Below are 19,636 nucleotides of genomic sequence, written 5' to 3' on the forward strand. Positions count from 1 at the left end.
TCTTTTGTTATTAGGATTCTGGGAGATTTTTAGGTTCCCAGAGTTAGATGCACTTACCAAAATTCTGAATGCTACCATTGTGAAGTAGATTGTTTCCCTTGTCAAATGACTATTGACATTGTCAATATTGGAGTTTTACAGAAGCAGACAATGAAGGAGAAATATTAGACCCTGAATGTAAATGCCGCAGTAGGCCCACATCTCCCATGACAGCAGCCCTCCAGTCAGCTTCCAGGAAACCAGGGTCTTGCATGATTGTCGCCCACCTCCCAACTGCCTTCTGCAATATGTCTTGACTCCAACCACCAGCACTCCCTGAAGGAAAAAAAATATAAAAATTCCAAGTCTGTAAGACAGGAGTACTCCTCTACTCCAGGTTGTGAGGCAGTGCCCTTTCAAGATTATTCTCTGCCTAAACCTTCTTGAATAGGCTAAAATATAGACAAAGAAATCTACTTGCTTCTAAGCTATACTCTCTTTTCAAGGATTGAGACCTCACCATTCTCCTTTGCACTAGAGAGGGACTAGGACTCAGACAAATCCCAGGTAAGCAGAGAGACATGGAAAAGAGATTCTAGTAGATTAATGTACTTTCCATTTAAACATTTGAGATGACTGCTTGATTCTTCTCCCTCTCTAAGACAAAGACTTCGTGGGCTGTTTTTGTTTTTTTTTTTTTTTTTTTCTGCCAAAGTGAAGTGTTCAACAGGACTTTCAAATCTTAGGGATGGGTGTGGGTTCCGCATCCTGTGGCAGGAATTATCATCCCTTTCTTCATCTGGAGTATCGAATCCCTTGCAATAGCCCAAACCAGCCAATCCCAACCCTCTGAGCAGAATTGGAATCCAGCGATGGGTCTCCTCTCTACCTTGGGAGTTTGTCTCTTTGTGCATTTGCTCTGTGAGTATGTTTCTGCTTTCAGTAAAATCTGAGTCTTGGAATCTTGCTTTCCCTACCTTTTAAATATTCAAATCAGCAGCGAAAAAAGAACTCATTCATAGAGCCCTATACAGCCTCAGCATGATGGCATCAGTAACACAAATATCACTCATGCTTATTTTCCAACTCTTTTTCACTATTGAACCCTCTTCTGCACACACACACACACACACACACACACACATACAAATAGAATTATGCATATTTTATAGTTTTTATACTATTCTACTGCTTCTTCAGTAAAAGATTAATTATGCACCAAGAAAGAATAAGAATCAAGGCAGATACTGAGTCTGCAGTGTTAAATTAGCTTCTGTTCTTGCTAATTATCCACGTGGCTATCTTTTTGCTAAGGAATGAAATTAAACATAAGATCTCACCAAATTTTTATGCATCTTAAGAAGGCTATTCATATTTTTATTTATTTTGATGCAATATAAGATGGTCAATTTTTGAATTCTAAATTTTAAAGGACAAATTGAAACAAAAGGTTGGTTTTCATATGTGTCCACAGGAAACTATAAAGCAGAGAATAGGGGCATTTCTGTGACTCCCACCTCATTTCCTTCTGCACTCTAGCCCAGGTTAGGTAGTGAGGTGATAGGGTTCTTTGGACGCTGCCAATTTTAACATTTAACAGCTTATGATTTTATTTGCAGTAAATGCAGATATTTAAATTCAAACCACTCATCCAAAAGTTTTAAACATCAACAAGCAGAACTTAGAAGAGACATCAAATGAAAAATTGGAAAAGGTAGCTAATAGTTTTTTCAAATGAAATAACTGCCTTATATATTTTCATTCTTCTGATTAAATATTTATCTTAAAAATAAGTCCATTGTTAGACACTGCTGTCTGTATAAAGGACAAGCAAAAGTAGAAACAAAAAATTGTTAACTTTCGGTTATATAATGAACAACTCAATTTCATTATCTGAAAAATATCAGGAAAAGAATTGATATTAATGAGTTATAGCATTTCCCATATTCCCAAACCAATTGAATAGACCCTAGATATACAAAGAACATTTAGAAAAGTAAACTCAAAGAAAACTAATCATTCTGAGAAAATGCTTTGAAGGTAACACACAAATGGCACAACTCTTTAAAGTACTGAAGCTTCCTCTCTCATATACCATCTTGAAAAATGTTCTGTACAAATTCTCTTAAAGTGATGCTTCTCAGAAATGATAATGCTTGTAAAAAGAAACTTAAGAAACATAGTGAACAAGAACGAGACAGGAGAGGGCACATACCTAATCTTTGAAAACCTGACCTTTTACTTTTTACAGTTTTCCTACCCAATGCAGATTAGTAAGGGCAAATTGACTAGTTGTACCATTAAAGTCTCTCAAATTATCTGGTTTTCAATTTCCTTGTCAAAAGGAGAGATTTTGTTTTAATTTATTGCAAAGTTTAATTACAGTTCTAGCATTTAGCAAAGGTTGAGAATTTATATACTACTCAGGTGAAGGGATTACATGTGAAAAAACATCATCAAAACATGTTGGCTTTAGACCCACAAATATGAGGAATTTTCTGTCTCCAAAGAAAGAAATGTTGAGTTGGCTAATATTATAAAAACTGATCTTAGGACAAATTTGTCTTTGTCGCCGTTGATGAATTCATGAAATTCTTTGAACTTTAGCCAAAAGTATTAAGTTAAAGCAACTGGATTTCTATTAATGCACAAATTTTACATAAGATAGATCAGTGACAAAAACTGACTGTTAAGAAATTAAGACTGAGTTTAGACTGGTTTCAATTTCTGAGGTTAAAAATGAGTTCTCCAACCATACTATATTTTATTAAGTATTCAAATATATATTTTTACAATATGAATCATGACCAAATGTTTTGAAATGTAAACTGTATTTTAGGGGAGATTTACTTATTATTTTGAAACATAATGTGCAAATAATCTAGTATTGCATAATTTTCTCATTTAAGAGGTAGTTTGTAAAAATGAGCAAAAAAGGAGAAATATAAAAGGATACAGATGTTTGCATCTATGATAAATTTTACTTTATTTTATCCATTTATGTGTTTTTATTTTATGTGTATATGTAGATTTCCTGCATGTATGTAAGTAGATCAACACTGTGCAAAGCCCACAGAGGCCAGAAGAAGGCATCAGATCCCCTAGAACTGGAATTACGAATGATTGTTAGCCACCACATGGGTGCTGGGAATCGAACTGGGCTCATCTGCAAGAACTTCCAGTGCTCTTAACTACTTGAGCCATCTCTCCAGCACCCCCATGCTAAATTTTAAAGAACTTTAAAAGAGAAAATCAATCTATAATGCATTACCAACTATTGCCAAAAGTCAGTAAATACTGTTGTCCAGCCTCGTTCCAGTGTGGAACATGTAACACAAAGCCCTGTCAGTTAATTTTTCAAATATTTTCATATCTGTAAACCTGCTTTCCAGTCCCACCTCCATGATGCCCATTCATGACCCCAGGTCTGCCACAATGTGGGTTCTCTTCACCGTAATGTCACCTCTAGTACACCCCTTCCTGAAGTCTGTGGAATCACTTCCTATTGTATTTACAAGATAAAAAACCTTCAGTTGGTCTCTAACAGAACATAAGAGCCTCTACTCCCTATTTGAACATAGGGCAATATAATTTTAAAGTAAACATCTCAATTATGAATTTTAGACTTATGAAAGTGTTGGTAAGATAGTATATAGAGTTCTCTTAAACCATTCCCTTGATTTCTCCCTCAATACCTTAGCCCAGTTGTCCAAACCAAGAAATTAACTGCATGTAGTTTAAAATAAACTTTGTACTATTCAAATTCAAGTGCCTTTATACTAATTGCTTTTTTCTTCTTTTTTTCCCTATGTTCCCAAATAAATCTGAAGTAGATCCTGGTGTAAAGAAACCCCACATAATTGTGTTAATTTATAAGAATAAAGAAAATGCAATTTTCTATGTGTCATCCAGGTTTATAAGCTTTAGCCGAAGTACAGAAATTTAAACTCCACCTTCTTTCATTTAATCTATAAGCGGTTATTGATTTTTAGTGTTTTCTGAATCAGGCGTCTATGTTGAAAATGATGTTGAGGTTATTAGAAAAGAACTTCTCCAGAAAAATGAATATGAGTATGCACAGAAAAGTTCTACCTTAGATTAATAAGACAGATTTCACTTTAGTGTTTCTACAGTCAATAACTGTTTGAGATTTACTGTTTTATTCATTTGGTATTTTGAACTTGTGAACATGTAAAAATTCAGTCGTGTGGGCCCAAGGAGATGGCTCAGCTGGTAAAGTGCTTGCCATACAAGCATGAGGACCTGGAGCCCCCTGGCCATACAGTATAGCCGAATTGATAAGCTTCAGGCTCATCCAGACCCTGTTCCAAAATAAGGTGGAAAAGTGATTAAAGAAGACACCTGACATTAGCCTCTGGCCTACACACACACACACACACACACACACACACACACACACACTCACAATCTAGTGTTGTGACTTACTAAGTAAAAGAGACATCCAGGTCATTTTAAATACCACAATTTTTTTTTTAATGAAGATAGAAAAAGGAATAGTAAGGTGTTAGAATCTTTGTCTTTTTCTTTAAAATATGTTATTTTAGTAATTAATTTTCACTTTATACAATGTGGAAAATTTACTTAAGCTTGAAATCTATTGGATAAATATTATTTATGTACAATAAAAATTATTATTGATATTTCATAGCATAGAGTTTACCTGAAATTAATTAGACTTTCATAAGTGTGCTACTTTTAAGGTAATTTGATACCATTTTCACCATGAAACTATTGCAGTGTTATATTCACAATGTTCTTAAATATACTCATCAGCACATGAAATGATTAATGTGGAATATCCAAAAATTGACTACAAATGGGCCAGACTTATCATTTTAAGTACATGAGACAGACTTATCATTCCCAATTCACAGAACTATATTTTCTGAGGAAAACGTTATTTGATATTGCATAAAGATGAAGGAAGGAAGAACAAACTAAACATGTCTAAGTGTGTATAATATCTCATTCCATTTTCCTAGACGTGACTTTTATTGGGACATTTAAAAGTGTAGTATTAATGCTGTTGTCTGTAATTGGAAAAAAGTGGAAATATATACCTTCAAGTAGAGGTCAAGGATTTTTCTTTTGGGAAATCTATCAGGTTATTTGTCTTAACTAATTATAGTTCTTGTGTAAAAATACAGTGTTCTATGTACTTACCCTGCTATAAATCCTAATAGACAACAATGACTGGCCCAGCAAATATCACTATGGGTGCAGTAGTGTAACTTTTATCTTGGGGGTAATGAACAGCTTTCTAATTGGAATTAAGGCCTGTTCCATGGGAAGGAACTCATATGTTTACTGTAAACATAGAAAAATACACATGGCTAGAGAGGTCATAGTTGCTAGAGAAAAATCTACTTTTGTCACACCCCTAGACCAACTTAATTTCTTACTTTATTATAAGTATGGTCCTCATATTTACAGACAAGTGAACCTTTTACTCCTCATCAAAGAAGCTCCTTTGGCAACAGATGGAGGCTACTACAGAGTTCCAGAACTGGTCAAATGCAGAGAATAAGTGTCTGTGAGACGTTAAAGCTGAAGTGACACATTTCCAATGCAAACTTCTGCGTATGGATGAACACATTATTCAACTCTCACCAGAGAGAAGCTTCCTTATACAGCAAATGGGGTATAAGAGAGAAATAGAGAAACCCACAACTGAGCAATGTGCAGAGAACAAGAAGCTGTAGAGCTCTTATCCCTGAATAGGACTCCTATTTCAAACCTCTGCCTCCCAAGTCTCAGGGGTCAGTGTGGAAAAGAAGGCAAAAGGATTGTAAGAGCCAGAGGAGCTGGGTGTCCATAAGGAAACAGAGTCTTCCAGATAGCTGGTCAGTTACTCGTATGTACTCACAGCAGTGGTGACAGCATGTACAAGTCCTGTTCAAGCTCAAACCAGACAAAATCCTGGCCTAGACATGGGGAAATAAGAAATCCCAACCTAACCTAAGGAATTTTTGACAATTGATGGTTGCTAAGAGGGGGAAAAACAGTGCCTTTCTGGAATGGGACTCAGTGGGTACAGTAGACAGAACAACAACGAAGGACATTTAAGGACACAAATCAGACTCCATTTAGCTCAAATATTATTTTAATTTTCCTTTTATGTAAAACAATAAGTGAAAGGAAGCTATTGGTAAGCTACTAGACAAAATAAATCCTGAAGATTGGGTTCAGGTCATCCAGATGGTGCAGCAATTAAGAGCATGTGCTGCTCTTCCAAAAGACTCGTTTGTTTTCCAGCAACCATGCCATAGGGCAGTTCACTACCAACTATAACTCCAGCTCCAGGACAACCACCATTTCTAGCCTCCGAGGACACTGCAGTCATGTGCAAAACCCACACTTACGCATAATAAAAGAAAATATTTTAAAAATTATTAAAGCTTCTTTATTCACAATGAATGTCCATAGGAAGAATAGTAAATAATTGTAATATAATATCTCACCCTCAAATAATAACTCTATAGACAAACAAAGAAGGAGATGTTATAGAAAATATTTCTGACGGCTGGTGACTATTATCTCTTATGACTGCAGAATCACATGAGTGCAACCTGTGATGCTTACGCTCCAGAGAGGCGAAAGAGGGACTTTCCCAGCTCCTGACTGGTCTCTTCACTGTTTTCTGGTTAAGGAAATTCTTTCATGAAGACAAAAATTATCAAGGCTTTCTTTTCCCATCTTATTGAATTAGTCCTTAACCCACTGAAATGGTTTGGACTTGGTTTGGACTCAAGTTCAGAATGGGGAACTTATTAACCACGTATTTTTAGTGAAAATTTCTAAGTTTCAGTTTCTTCTCATTTCAAAATAAAGATTTAAAAAGTACCTAACTTGGGGGGCTGGAGAGATGGCTCCGTGGTTAAGAACACTGGTGTTCTTGCAGAAGACCCAGGTTCAAATCCCAGCACCCACATGGCAGCTAATAACTGTCTGTAACTCCAGTCTCAGGGGATCTGACAGCTTCTTCTGACCTCCATCAGCATTACACGATGTGGGTGCACTTACATACATGCAGGCAATATATGCATACACATAAAATAAAAACAATAAATAAAATATAAAAACTTAACTCAAAGGCTTGCTCTGAGAATTAAATGAGGTAACACAAATAAATTACATTGAAAGAATAAATAATACAGTAAATGTTGGTGATGACTATCATTTTAGAGTTAAAAAAATCTGTTCTTCATCATCGAGATCATTAATATCTGAACGAAAATAAAGTCAGTTCTTTTAATTCCTCCATTAGAAATTCATATACTCCGTCAAATTCCACCCATAAAAATTGGTGTGTTAAATTTTAAGCTTGGTGCCAATAGTCTAAAGATACTTGTAAATTAAGCATCGTACATTTGAATGCTCAAAAATTTAAAGATCATAAGAGAGATGGCTAGTCTGTGGATGGGCTGTAAAGTACAAGGACTATAGTCTTGATAAAAATTCAAGTTTCTCAAGATGATTCCTTAATTTACTCCTCAAGTCAAGGGCTATTCTGTTGCTTAAACACAAAAACGTAATTGGGTTTCGTAATAGGTTCACGTCTTTGGGAATCTATGTTTTTAGCCCTAGTAAAAAAACCTTAGAATTCTGAGATTTCATCTCAGAAAAGTCCTTTTCTTCTTCAGATTTTGCTTACATAATTGAAATGTTAAATCAGAATGTATTCTAGGCCAGGAGGTAGAAATGGGAGCAGAGCTGTACTTCTGAGCAGGTTTTAGCTTTTAGATTTTCTCTCTTTACAGCCAGAATACTTCTGCTCCCACCTCCAAGGTATCTACATCCTCAGTCTTGGAGCCTGTTCATGCAACAGATTACCTGGCGAAGGGCAATGAAGATGGAACTAAAGTTGTTGATCGGCTGCTTTCAGTTAGGAAATTATCCTGTTTATCCGATAAGCTCAAAGAAACACCAGGTGGAAATGGGAAAGAAATAGAGCCCAGAAAAGTCATGGTGATGATTGAAGAAGAGTCAGGGGGATGCACTGCTACTGGCTGTGCATGTGCTGGTGGAGGAACCAGGTCATGAATCGAGAATAATGATGCCTTCAGGAAGCTGGAAAAGGTAGGAAACACCATCCCCTAGAATTACCGGAAAAGAACAGATTTGGCGACACTTTGCCTGTCCTTTCTATGGAATTTTGTTATTTAAAAACCATGGTGTTAAACCGGGCATGGTGGTACATGACTTTACTCCCAGCACTAGGGAGGCAGAGGCAGGCAAATCTCTGCGAGTTCAAGCCCAGCCCAGCCTGGTCTACATAGACAGTTCCAGGACAGTTGGGGTTACAGGAAGACTCTGTCTCAATAAGACCGAGAGAGAGAGAGAGAGAGAGAGAGAGAGAGAGAGAGAGAGATAGAGAGAGAGAGAGAGAGAGAGAGAGAGAGACCCCCCACTCCCCCTCCCCAGACGGTGTCCTAGTTATAGTTACTTTCTATTGCTATGAAAAAACACTGACCAAAAGCAAATTGGGGAGGAAAAGGTTTATTTTATCTTACTATTCCAAGGCACCATTTTTGAGGGAAGTCAGGGTACAAACTGAATCAGAGACCACAAAGAGATGCTGTTTACTGCCTTGCTCATCTGGCCTGTGCTCAGCTGCTTTCTTATACAACCCAGGACCACCTGCCCAGAGGTGGCACCATCCATGCCCACAATGGGCTGGGCCCTCTTACATCGTTCAAAAATTAAGAAAATGCTTCACAGACATGTCCACAGGCCAGTCCAGTAGGCATAGTTGAGGCTCCCTCTCCCTAGATGTATCAAGTTGACATCTGAAGCTATCCAGTACATATGCTAATTAATCTCACTATTAAGTGATTAACAGTCTATCATCTACTGTCTCTCATCTATCATCTATAACCTATCATCTATCTATCATTTATCTATCTATCTATCTATCATCTATCTATCGTCATTTATCTATTATCTGGTTGACGTAATTGTGTATCTCTGCTGACAGGGAGTTTCATAGAAAACAGCCTATTTTTATCATATGAGTATGAATTAGTCGATTAACAGTAAGACGGCTTGCTAAACAACACTAAATAATAGAAACAACAACAAAGACATGTATAAGAATAAACTGATTCTTAGCTCTGTCCCGAGTCATGGATCAAAAAGTCAAATAATCAAATTCATTTTTTTCCTTGAGATTCCAACTGAGGTCTATAACATCTATCATGTGCCATTCAACATGGCAAAATCTATAAAATAAGAGAACTGGGTGCAGAAATAAGATGGCATCTCTCTTCATGGAAAGAATGGGAGGTGAGGATAAATGCCCATTATGCTACAAGTAATCTGAGCTTTATGAACATTATGTTAAACCTTAATAATAATTTCTGAAATAGGTATTCATTTAAAAGATGAGAAAACTTGGGCCCAAAGAAATTAGCTTGATAAGTTTTACAGAGACACTAAGTTTTAGAGCCAGGATTCTGACCAAGGCACCTAGTTCTGAGCTTGTGAACTTAAAAACTGGCTTCTCTGCTCCATCTTAACTTTTCTGTTTGTGAGACAGTGTTGATCAGGCAGCTAGGCTCTAGCAGGAAAAAGGCCATTAACAGTGGAGGGAAAGTCGGACCTCTAAAAAGCTGAGAAGTTGAACACTTGTAAAATGAGAAAAGCAGGAACATTCAAATATTAAGGAAAATGTCATAACAAAGTAATTAAAAATCTTTAAACATTTTTAGTTAGCATACAGCAAGAAAAACAATTAAGTCTGCTCAGGAAAATCATTTAATTATTCATGCTACCTCAAATTTACTGGAACCATAATAAATATATGCAACTATCTGGGTTTCCCAGATGTCAAGACAATTATTTGTAATACGTGCATTATCTGTATTCAGGAATGAGTCAGAAAAAGATGGGTGGAAATATCACATTTTTTGGATAAGAATGAAATCATCAAACATGGAAAAATTTAGGACTCAATAAATTTTTTTTATCAAGAAATAAAACTAGCAATAAAATACTGTAAGTACAGAGGAAATAATCCTTTGGGCGTTCATGCAACACAATGACTCACCAATGTCAAGGGAAAGTGAGAATGTCATTTCAAAGTTCTAACTGGTTTTATAAGATTTTGGTCTTTATGTCTACAGTGAATTTTCTGATTAAAAATCTGATGATTCTCATTATAGGAACCTTTAGGAAATCTGATTTATTATATCATATGAAACATAAAAGTTTAACTGATATAATGTTAGGAAAATAATATTGTTAGGAATAAAATTTCTGAAAATTGAAAAGTAGTTCACTAAAGGAAGAATAATTTTTTTAATTTTAATACCATGTATCCATACACTAATATGCCATATAGAAACTGAAAAATGAGTTAGAACTATATACTTCATTATGGATAGGTTATAAAATCATAAAATTTTATTTAAAAGAAACCAAAATTATAGAATCAATTATATAAAATACCACATATGTACATTAAACAATGTAAAATAAAAAGTTATTGTTTATGACTGTCTATATAGAAGGCTAATAAAAAGAACACTGAATTCTGAGTCAGATCAGACTTCTTTGGATGTTCCTAACAAGAAAAGGGAAGGCTAATTACAAATTAAATGTTTTATTCATTTTATTAAAATAATAATTGAAGCAAATATAGTATTAATGTAGAGATGGATCACAGATTATCTTTAAGTTTTCAGTACTCCATAATTGATTTATACATTTTTAATTTTTTATCAATTATTTTACCATTTCAAGTAAAATATAATTGGGATGAACTGTTAAAATATCTCAGTTGACCATCATATCAAATTAATCCACTCTCACAGTTTATGATAGCCATATAGTTTTATAGAAAATAAAAAATACAGAAAACTCTAAAATTTCAAGATATCCAAGCAATATCGAACATTCTATCTGACAGAAACTACAAATTTCAACCCTCATTAGCTTAATATTCAGTTTTAGTTCACAGACTCTTATTTGCTCTAAGAGCAATTTTCCTTACAGAGAAAGCCACTACAAGGTCATTCCTGGCATTTCCCCTTGGGAGTCTTCAGAATGAGAAGTAAACTGTAAATCTATGGTAAATCACCTGTGTGGTGTTGAACAGCAGAACTGTACATGTCTGAACTACAGATATTAGGGTAGAGGAAACCAAGGGTAAGCACTAAAGCACAAACAAGGGCTCAATAATCAGCTGAGCATTCTTCTGACACTGGGTTAAGTACACCTGCTCTCCTTCATTAGAGTTTTTCCCCACACTGAGTGCAATCCCAACTATTATTGTTTTTACATACATTGGTGTCATATATATATATATTTAAAGATACTTTATTAGAATCATTTTCTTTAAAAAGTAACATGACTACATTGAAAGACTTTGTATAGGTCATAGAATTTGGAAAGGGAATAAATGGCAAACTCACATTATAGGAACAGTGACAAATTTCACATTATTGTTGAATCTTGGTAATTCAGTTTTGTCAGGAAACAGTACTCAAAAATTATAATAGGCATATAGAATTTCAAGTTTCTATTCTAAGATATAATTACATATTTTAGTTTGAGAATTATCAGTTTAGTTACTACAGCACTTTTTTTTTTCTTATTTTAGTTTCCAGACTGTGATTTTTAGCTCTGGTAGTTCAATTAGGGCACAGGTGAAGGCATACCAGGCCTGTAGAAGAGTAATAGAAAAGCAATGGAAAATCTCTTGGTGTCTGGTTATGGGAGAGGTCCAACATCAAGGCCTGGATACCCAGGACCATGTATGGAGTGAGGACCACAGCTACCCAGGACCGCGTGCTTCATGAGGACCACGTGCTTCATGAGGACCACAGCTGTGCCTCAGAGGAGGTGGGAGGTACATTCCAGAGAATCAGTCCTCCCAAGACCAGACTCTGCAAATAATAGAAGTCTCCTCTGTCTCCAGCATAAGAAGGCAAAGTCTCTGTCATGTACAATCTGGGACCTCAGGGGAGGAGGCTGTGGGCGTCCCCTCCTGTGAACTGGATCTGTGATCCCCTCCCATGAGCCAGAGCTGAGTCCCCACTCCTGAGCCTGGAGCTGTGGTCCCCTTCTATGAGTCAGAGTTGTGGTTCCCTCCTGTGAACCTGATTATATTTTTAAAGTATGAGTTTTGTCACATCTCTTCTCTGCCTGAAACTTCTTTTTAATTGCTCTTAGTATTATATATAAACCTTTTAATAAACTTACCTAATCATGCTGGTCTAAGCAGTTGATTTATCTGTACTGATTTGGAAGAAAGGTAGGACATAGGGATTGAGGTAGTGAGTGCAGGGTGGGGGGGTATTGTGAAGTTAGAATATACATCTGCAATCATATTCCTACAACCACGGTTCATGGAACATAGCAGAATAAGGGTAGAGAGAGGGCTAATGCACCCCTCAACTCTCACCAGTGAGGCTTCCATGTACATCAGAGTGCATTACACACAGAAGGCCTCAACTGGCTAAGTTTTGGAGAATAAGATACTGTAGAGTGTAGGATGGGCTCCTATATGGAACATCACCCACCCAAGGCTCAGGGACCATTGCAGAAGAGGAGGCAGAAAGATTGTAAGAACCAGGGCTGTTTCGTGAACATATTAAATGGTGGAGGCTTCCAGGCCAATGGAGGTTTGCTCATGTGTGCCTGCAGTAGCAGTGGCTCCAATGTGGGACCCAGATCAGCTCAATTAAACAAGGGCCCAAAGGGGAGATGAGCAATAGGTGGTGGGTTAGCACTAGATTGAGAACTATTTGAGACTGATTGCTGCTGGGTCGGGGAGTGTATGACTGCTGGATGATCTGACTAGACTCCAGAGGACACATTTACACTGAAGGAATCTGAGTACAAGCACCTGAATGAAGAGGACTCAGCGTGCATTGCAGAGTGCACAGGGTTTGGTGGTGGTGGGGTGAAGCATGGATGGGGGAGGGGTTCTGGATGTGAGTGGGAAATAGTGTATGAAATTTTAAAAGCTCAATAAAAAAGTTTGATAAACAAAACAGGATTAAATGATCTAGGGACAGTGCAAATATCTCCTACGAATGACCCACAAGGCAGGCAAATGTGTCTATCTATGAAGTCAGTTGATTCTGAAGGACAGAGATTTGAGAATAATAATGGAATAAACTGCTTTCATGGTTAGAATGGTTGAAATTACTGAGTTCTTCAGACCTTATTCACCTCTAAGCATTGTGATGAACTTAATGTGAAGATTATGAAAACTCAGAATCACCACCAAATGTATAGATGTTAAGTGATGTGCAAAGGTTACATTACTGGTTACACGAAAACAAAGCCAGCTGTGATTACAGCATCTAAGCTCACACGTGAACTCACCCAGGTGGTCTGTTCTTTATACATCATTATTATTAAATGAGATCTCCACAGAAGATGTAGACATATAGTAAGTTGCCCAAATTTGGAAAATGATGACCATGGAAAAAGTAAACAGTTGAATTTCAGTAAATTTTCCTCACTCTGTGTGGTCTAGATTTTTTTAAAAATCAGATTCACTAATCTCTACTAAATAAAATTCAAATATTTACATTATTGTGTCAAGTATTCTGAGATACAGGGAATTGTGATAGGAAAACTGGAAGAAATTTAAAGGGAAAACCCCTTTTAAAAATACCCCCAATGGTAAATGTTTTTTAGTTAAATGAAAACAGCTCACTGGGAGGCTGCTCCAGATGTCAGTCAGGTGCACCAAATCTCTTGGTCTCCTTTGATTAGTAAGAGGTGTGTCTTCAAAAATAGTAATATGAACCCCACTACTTTAATAAGCTTAGCAAGAGCTTTAAGAATATGCTTTTGATTTCAATTTCCCCTTGATTTTATATTTATAATTTCAGTTCACTTTCTCATTTGTTCTTTGAGTATGTAGAAGTTTGTGTCTTTCATATAAATTTTATTAGCTTAAGTTTTAAATTTTCTGGGTTTTTTTTTCCTTCTTTTTGAGACAGGTCTCTCTGTAGTCACAGCTGGCCTGGAACTCACTATGTAGACCAGGCTGGCCTCAATCTCACAGAGATCACCTGTCTCTGTTTCCAAGTGCTGAGATTAAGGCATGTACCACCTCATCCAGCAATATTCTAATTTTTAAAAATAATCACATCAATTAGAATTTTTAATGGTCGCTCTTTTTCTAGTTAACTTTTCCATATGATTGCTAAACCATCAGAATTATGGTGCTAATTTAATAGTTTGTCTGCCAATGCCTAGCATAAAGTCAAAGTCTTAGACGGTGAGAGAGTTTTCAAAGTGATCTTTGATACTCATTCTGAAGAGGTCCATTTTAGCAAATATTTATTCATTAACTCAGTGAATGTTTGGAGAGTGCTTAGTATGTGCTAAACACTTTGGTTTTTTTTTTTCTAAATCTTGGGAGTATAATGTTGAGCCAATCTAGAAACTGTCTCTGCTTGCATAGTTTATTGTCTAATACGGAAGTGACATCTACCAGACACAAAATAAGGATGGGTTCAGAAGGCAAAATGCATAGTATTCTAAAAAATAACCTTAAGATAAGCAAAGCTCAAACTTCTGGTGCATATACTTTACTGAAATTCTTGCTTATACTTGTTATACAAAAATGGGAAATAATTCCTGTTTTCTTATTCCTTTCATTTTTAAAATGCATGAAGAATATTTTGCAATATCAGGATTTATAGTGTAATGCAGACTCCAAACCATTAATGTTTTCTCTCCTCTATGTTAAGCAGGTATCAGAAAGACCGAGATCATGGAAATGACAAAACTATCTCTCAGTCAAGTCAAATTTCCCACACACTTTATCAAGGTGAAAATAAGTTTATCTCACAATTACTATATTTCACACTGGGAAGATCTACTCATGACATCTTGAAAAGTGGCAAGATGAAGGAAAAGAACGTGGGGTCACAGCTGACAGGCTATTAGATCAAGTCAGTGCCAAGGAAGTAAGGGGGGAGGCCAGGGAACACTTACTGGTAAGTGGTTGGACTGACGTTGATGCGCCGAGGGTGACTTCCTGATTCAAATTTGCTTGCCAGAGTGACATTATTTCCAAATAGACAATACCGTGGCATTCTTACCCCAACCACACCAGCCAGCACGGAGCCCGAGTGAATGCCTATTCTCATCTGAAAAAGGGAAAGGAAATGGTAAAAAATCATACTGCTTTTATTTTGCATGCAATTATCTTAATTTAAGGTGTTACTAATTATTAAATATACCAGGATAATCCCAAAGGCAGAAACTGAGTTGAAATCCTGTTTGTGAGCCAATATCTAGTTTATTCTAGTTCTCAATGAATGTAGATACTGTGGAATAAAAAAATGAATGGATTAATTATAAGAACAAGATCTATTTTTAAAGATTTATTTCGTTTTTGATTATTGTGTATTTGTGTGAGCCTGTGTATGAGTATGTGCACAAGAGTTCAGGGCCTGTGAAGGCCAGAAGAGGCCATCAGGTGCCCTTGCTGGAATTTTGGGTGGCTGTGAGCTGCCTGATGTGGGTGTTGGGAACTGAACTCAGGACCTCTGTCTGAGCAGTACTTTCTCTTAGTCACTGACTTCAGCCCCAGGATCTATATTGAACTTGCTGCATAAATCTGCCTGTGTCTCAGGTTAAATTTTGTTTCCATTTGCAGACTGTGCTCCATTTGGTATGCTCTAATAAGTGGAAGACGTGTTGTTCTCTCTCTTCTCCCTCCAGTTATTCCTACACACTTACTCTGAAAGAGCATTAAATACACTTGTAAATTAAATGTTTATGCTTATTTTGTTTAAACTTTGGATTTTCCCATACGAGAAAAGAATGCACTTATTTTGTTACTGCTGAATATTCAGCAGGCAGCATAATCTCTAAAGCAGAGAAAAACCTCCACAACTAAGTCATGAATGTCAAGCAAATCGCCTAATTCTCAACATATTATTAAAATGATACCATTATGAATATCAATATTTTATCAATCCCAAGAACTCAACCCTTGAATGAGTCAAGAATTTGATTAAATTGTAAGCAATAAATTAAACACTGTATAATTCTCTGAGAATTTGATAAAGATTGTTCTGGTCAAGTCTTGAAGGAGCCTTCAGTATACTACAACCAAAACTAATGCAGACAAAATGGGAGACAGTATTTTTAATTATAATGGAATACATGGAAATACAGAGAAGGGGGGCAATATGATTCTACATACACACTAGGGGGGTATATGTCATCCCTTACTACTACACCCCTCTTAACCACTATCATTATGAAGATTAAAAAAGTCACTTTAGACCAAGGGCTTGCTATGGCACTAGAGATCTCTGTTCATCATAAGACAGCCCCAAACCATACCACATACAGTGAAAAAAACTTGACTTTAATCTCTACTTAGAAATTCAATATGATAGGAGGAATCAAGATACAAGAATCAAGATCTAAGAGAGCAGAAAAACATTGAGGATCTGTCCTACCAGCTATGAAGTTGTAATTCAGGCATATCTAATTGGTGGGTGGGTATTTTTCTAGGGAGAAATGGCAAAGAGAACAGATCACCCAGAAAAGTTCACCACATATGCACGTGCTAGAAAGGTGAAAGCTGTGAGCATGGGTTTCAGATTAGTGAGAAGATCATCTTTCCATTAGAATGCTCTGGATTAACTCTGTCTCACAGTACAAGGAAAGAACAGACTTCTACAAATTGTTCTCCAACCTCTACACTCACACCATGGCGTGCCCACAGATGTACACACACACACACACACACACACACACACACACACACAATTTAATATAAATGACTTTTATCTCTCTACATGATTTCCCAAGTTAATCATCTAGATTGTCAGGTAACTCCATTCCCTTCACTCAGGTCCTTGTGCTGTGCTTCCCCTCTATTTTTGGTTCAATTAGAAGCACTCTCATGATCCAATTCACAAGATGTGGGAAGATTAATAGTATGGGTCCAAGCCTATCTGGTACCATTTTACTTCAATTTTTCTTTCTTTCTTTCTTTTTTTTTTTTTTACTATTTTTATCTTCAACCATTCTGATAATATATTCACTCAGCTTTTATATGTTTAAAAGAGTCCACATTTTACCTTTGCTACTGAAAAAACGTTTTCACTGACTGTAGCCTTCTAGGCTGAGGGCTGGGAATGCAGTTCAGTGGTGCTCAGCAGAGTGCTCAGCAGGAGCAAGGCCAGAGTTCCATCTCTAACACTAAACTAAACAGGAATGGAGGAGGGGAGAGAGGGAGGGACAGGAGCGGAGGGGAGAGCAGGAAGGATGGATTTTAGGTTGAGTGTTTTTTCCTCTTTTAGGTATTTTAAGGTGCTCCTTTGCTAACTCCTTCCTTGCACTGTTTCTTTAAAAACAAATCGTTACATTTAGTTTTGGAAGTGGTCATGCCTGTGGAAGTCAGAGGACAATTTGCTGGAATCAATTCTTTCCTTCCCCCATTTCAGTCCCAGGGATTGAACTCAGGTCACAAGGCTTGGCAACAACTGCCTTCACCTGCTGAGTCATTTTGCCAACCCCTTGCTTTGTTTCTGAGAAAAAAAATCTTCTGTCATATTTAGGTAAATTCCTCTGTATATAACGCACGTGTTCTCTTCCGGCTGCTTCTAAGTACTTCTTCCACTGCTGACTTTAAATCGTTTAGTTATGCTTTCCCTCTGTGGGTTTCTCTGCTTTAGGTGCTGTGGGTTTGTTCCCCGTGGTCTTTAGGTTTATAATCTCATTAAAGTTAGAGCTTCTTCAGAGATAATGTTTCTGTCCATTTCTCCATGTTTGAGGCTCTACTTACATGAATGTTACAATGCTTGAAGTTTTTCCAAAGATCCCTAATGACTGTTGAAATAGTTTTCTCTTTATTTTAGATTTCTACTGCTAGGTCTTCGAAGTGACTTATCTTACTTTTTTTGTGGTCCAATCCCCTCTTAATCCAATGTGTACTTAATCTCAGATATTATAATTTTTCTCTCTAGGAGCTGGGTTTGGGTGTTTTCCTCTTCCACGTGTCAATTTTAGTTTGGAACATATGGAATGCTGTTAAAATGATTTTGAATGTTCTGACCTGGTAATTCTAACATCCGTTTCAGTTTGTATCCACAGTTTTGATGGATTGATTTTTCTCTTCATTATGAGCCTTATTTTTCAGTCTTTCTTCATGCCTAGAAATTTTTGATTAGTTGCCAGACATCATAAATTTGACCTTGAAGAGTGCTGGATATTTTTATATTCTCATAAATATTCTTAACTTTGTTCTGGAATGCAGTTAAATGGCTTCAAAACTGTTTCCTTTTAGTCTTACTTTTAAGATTTACCAGGAAAGTCTGAATCAGTGTTTCCTGAAGTCCTCGTTAACCTCCCCCCCCGGCCCCCCAATTGCTAAGACAAGAATTTCCTAGTCATCTACCCAGTGCAGGGGCTTAAGACCTTACTTGCCTGGCCTATAGAGGCTTATTTCCCCCCTATGTCCTTTTTAAAACCCAGGTATTTTTTCTTCATCCTTCTTTGAATTCTCTCTGCCCCTCTCCCCTGGGCACAGGTTGTTTATTCACAATCACTAGTCAGTCTACTGAAAACATGAGGAGGACACTTGGAAGATCTCTGGTGGTCTCTCTGGCATTCTGTATATCATCTCTAGTCTGCTTGACAGAAGCTCAGCTTCATGCCTTCAATCCTAAGACTATACTGGGTGGTTCCTGATTTACCACTCCCTGAACCAAAGGCTGGAAGTTTATCCCATCAGAAAGTCCAGGACAAGCATAACACCCATCTCACTGTTCCCTAGTCCTGACAAAGCTCACCATCTTCCATTGTTTAGTATCTAGTGTTGAGAAAACTATTCTTTTACCACATCCAGGATTTTTATTTTATAAATGTTTATTTTATAAAAGTACTAGCATTCTCACAGCATAAAAATCATAACAAGAACAACAAAAAGGAAACCAAAATATCTGAGAAATATAAACCTACTTCTGATGATAGGTGTCTATCTGTATTTGAAGGGGGAAATGTGGATGACATCTATTCCCATAGACAAGATAAGTGTGGAAAATATTTTTCTAAATTAGCAATATATTCTGCAACATTGTTGCTATCATTCTCCTTCTCCTTCCTCTCCTTCCATCTCTTCTTCCTCTCTCTCTCTCCCTCCCTCCCTCTGCTTACTTTCATAAAGCCTATTTACATTGTCACATTGTGTGATGCAGTCTTCAAATGACAGCCAGTTCTTACAGAGTAAGATTGTCTGTTTGGACCAATGATCACTACTGTGATTGTTTTAAACAGGAGAAATGGGAGGGATGCAGCTAATGTTACCAAATGTCATAGCTTTGTTATGCCACGTCATCTGTTTGAGAAAAGCACCCCAACCCAACGTCAATGAAGAGTCACCTCAGCACCCCCTCAAAAAGCTGAAGGCTTCTTACTTCAGTTATCAGAAGAATTATTATAACCTGAATAAAACAATGGTAAAAAACATTCTTGGGACTACTATCCTCAGGCCTCTTGGGGTAAGTCTATAGCGCAGCTCTCCGCTCCGGGACTCCCTAAGCCTCATTCACCCTTCCACCCCCCGCCTCACCGTTCTATACTCCTAGTTTGGGCCCTGCGCCATTCCTAGTCTTGGGGCCCCAGACACCTGGGGAACCAAAAC

At 37.0% G+C, this 19,636-nt stretch overlaps 1 protein-coding gene across 1 annotated transcript in view; it reads right to left on the reverse strand.

The window, feature by feature from the left end:
• Positions 1-19,636, reverse strand: part of Gucy1a2 (guanylate cyclase 1 soluble subunit alpha 2) — a 369,084-nt gene that overhangs the window by 15,084 nt on the left and 334,364 nt on the right. The window contains exon 7 of the mRNA XM_008829700.1: positions 14,965-15,119. Within this exon, the coding sequence (XP_008827922.1) occupies positions 14,965-15,119 (155 nt within the window). The remainder of the gene's footprint in view (positions 1-14,964; positions 15,120-19,636) is intronic.

This window comes from Nannospalax galili, unplaced genomic scaffold (assembly GCF_000622305.1).
Source record: "Nannospalax galili isolate Female #2095 unplaced genomic scaffold, S.galili_v1.0 scaffold854, whole genome shotgun sequence".
Taxonomy (NCBI): domain Eukaryota; kingdom Metazoa; phylum Chordata; class Mammalia; order Rodentia; family Spalacidae; genus Nannospalax; species Nannospalax galili.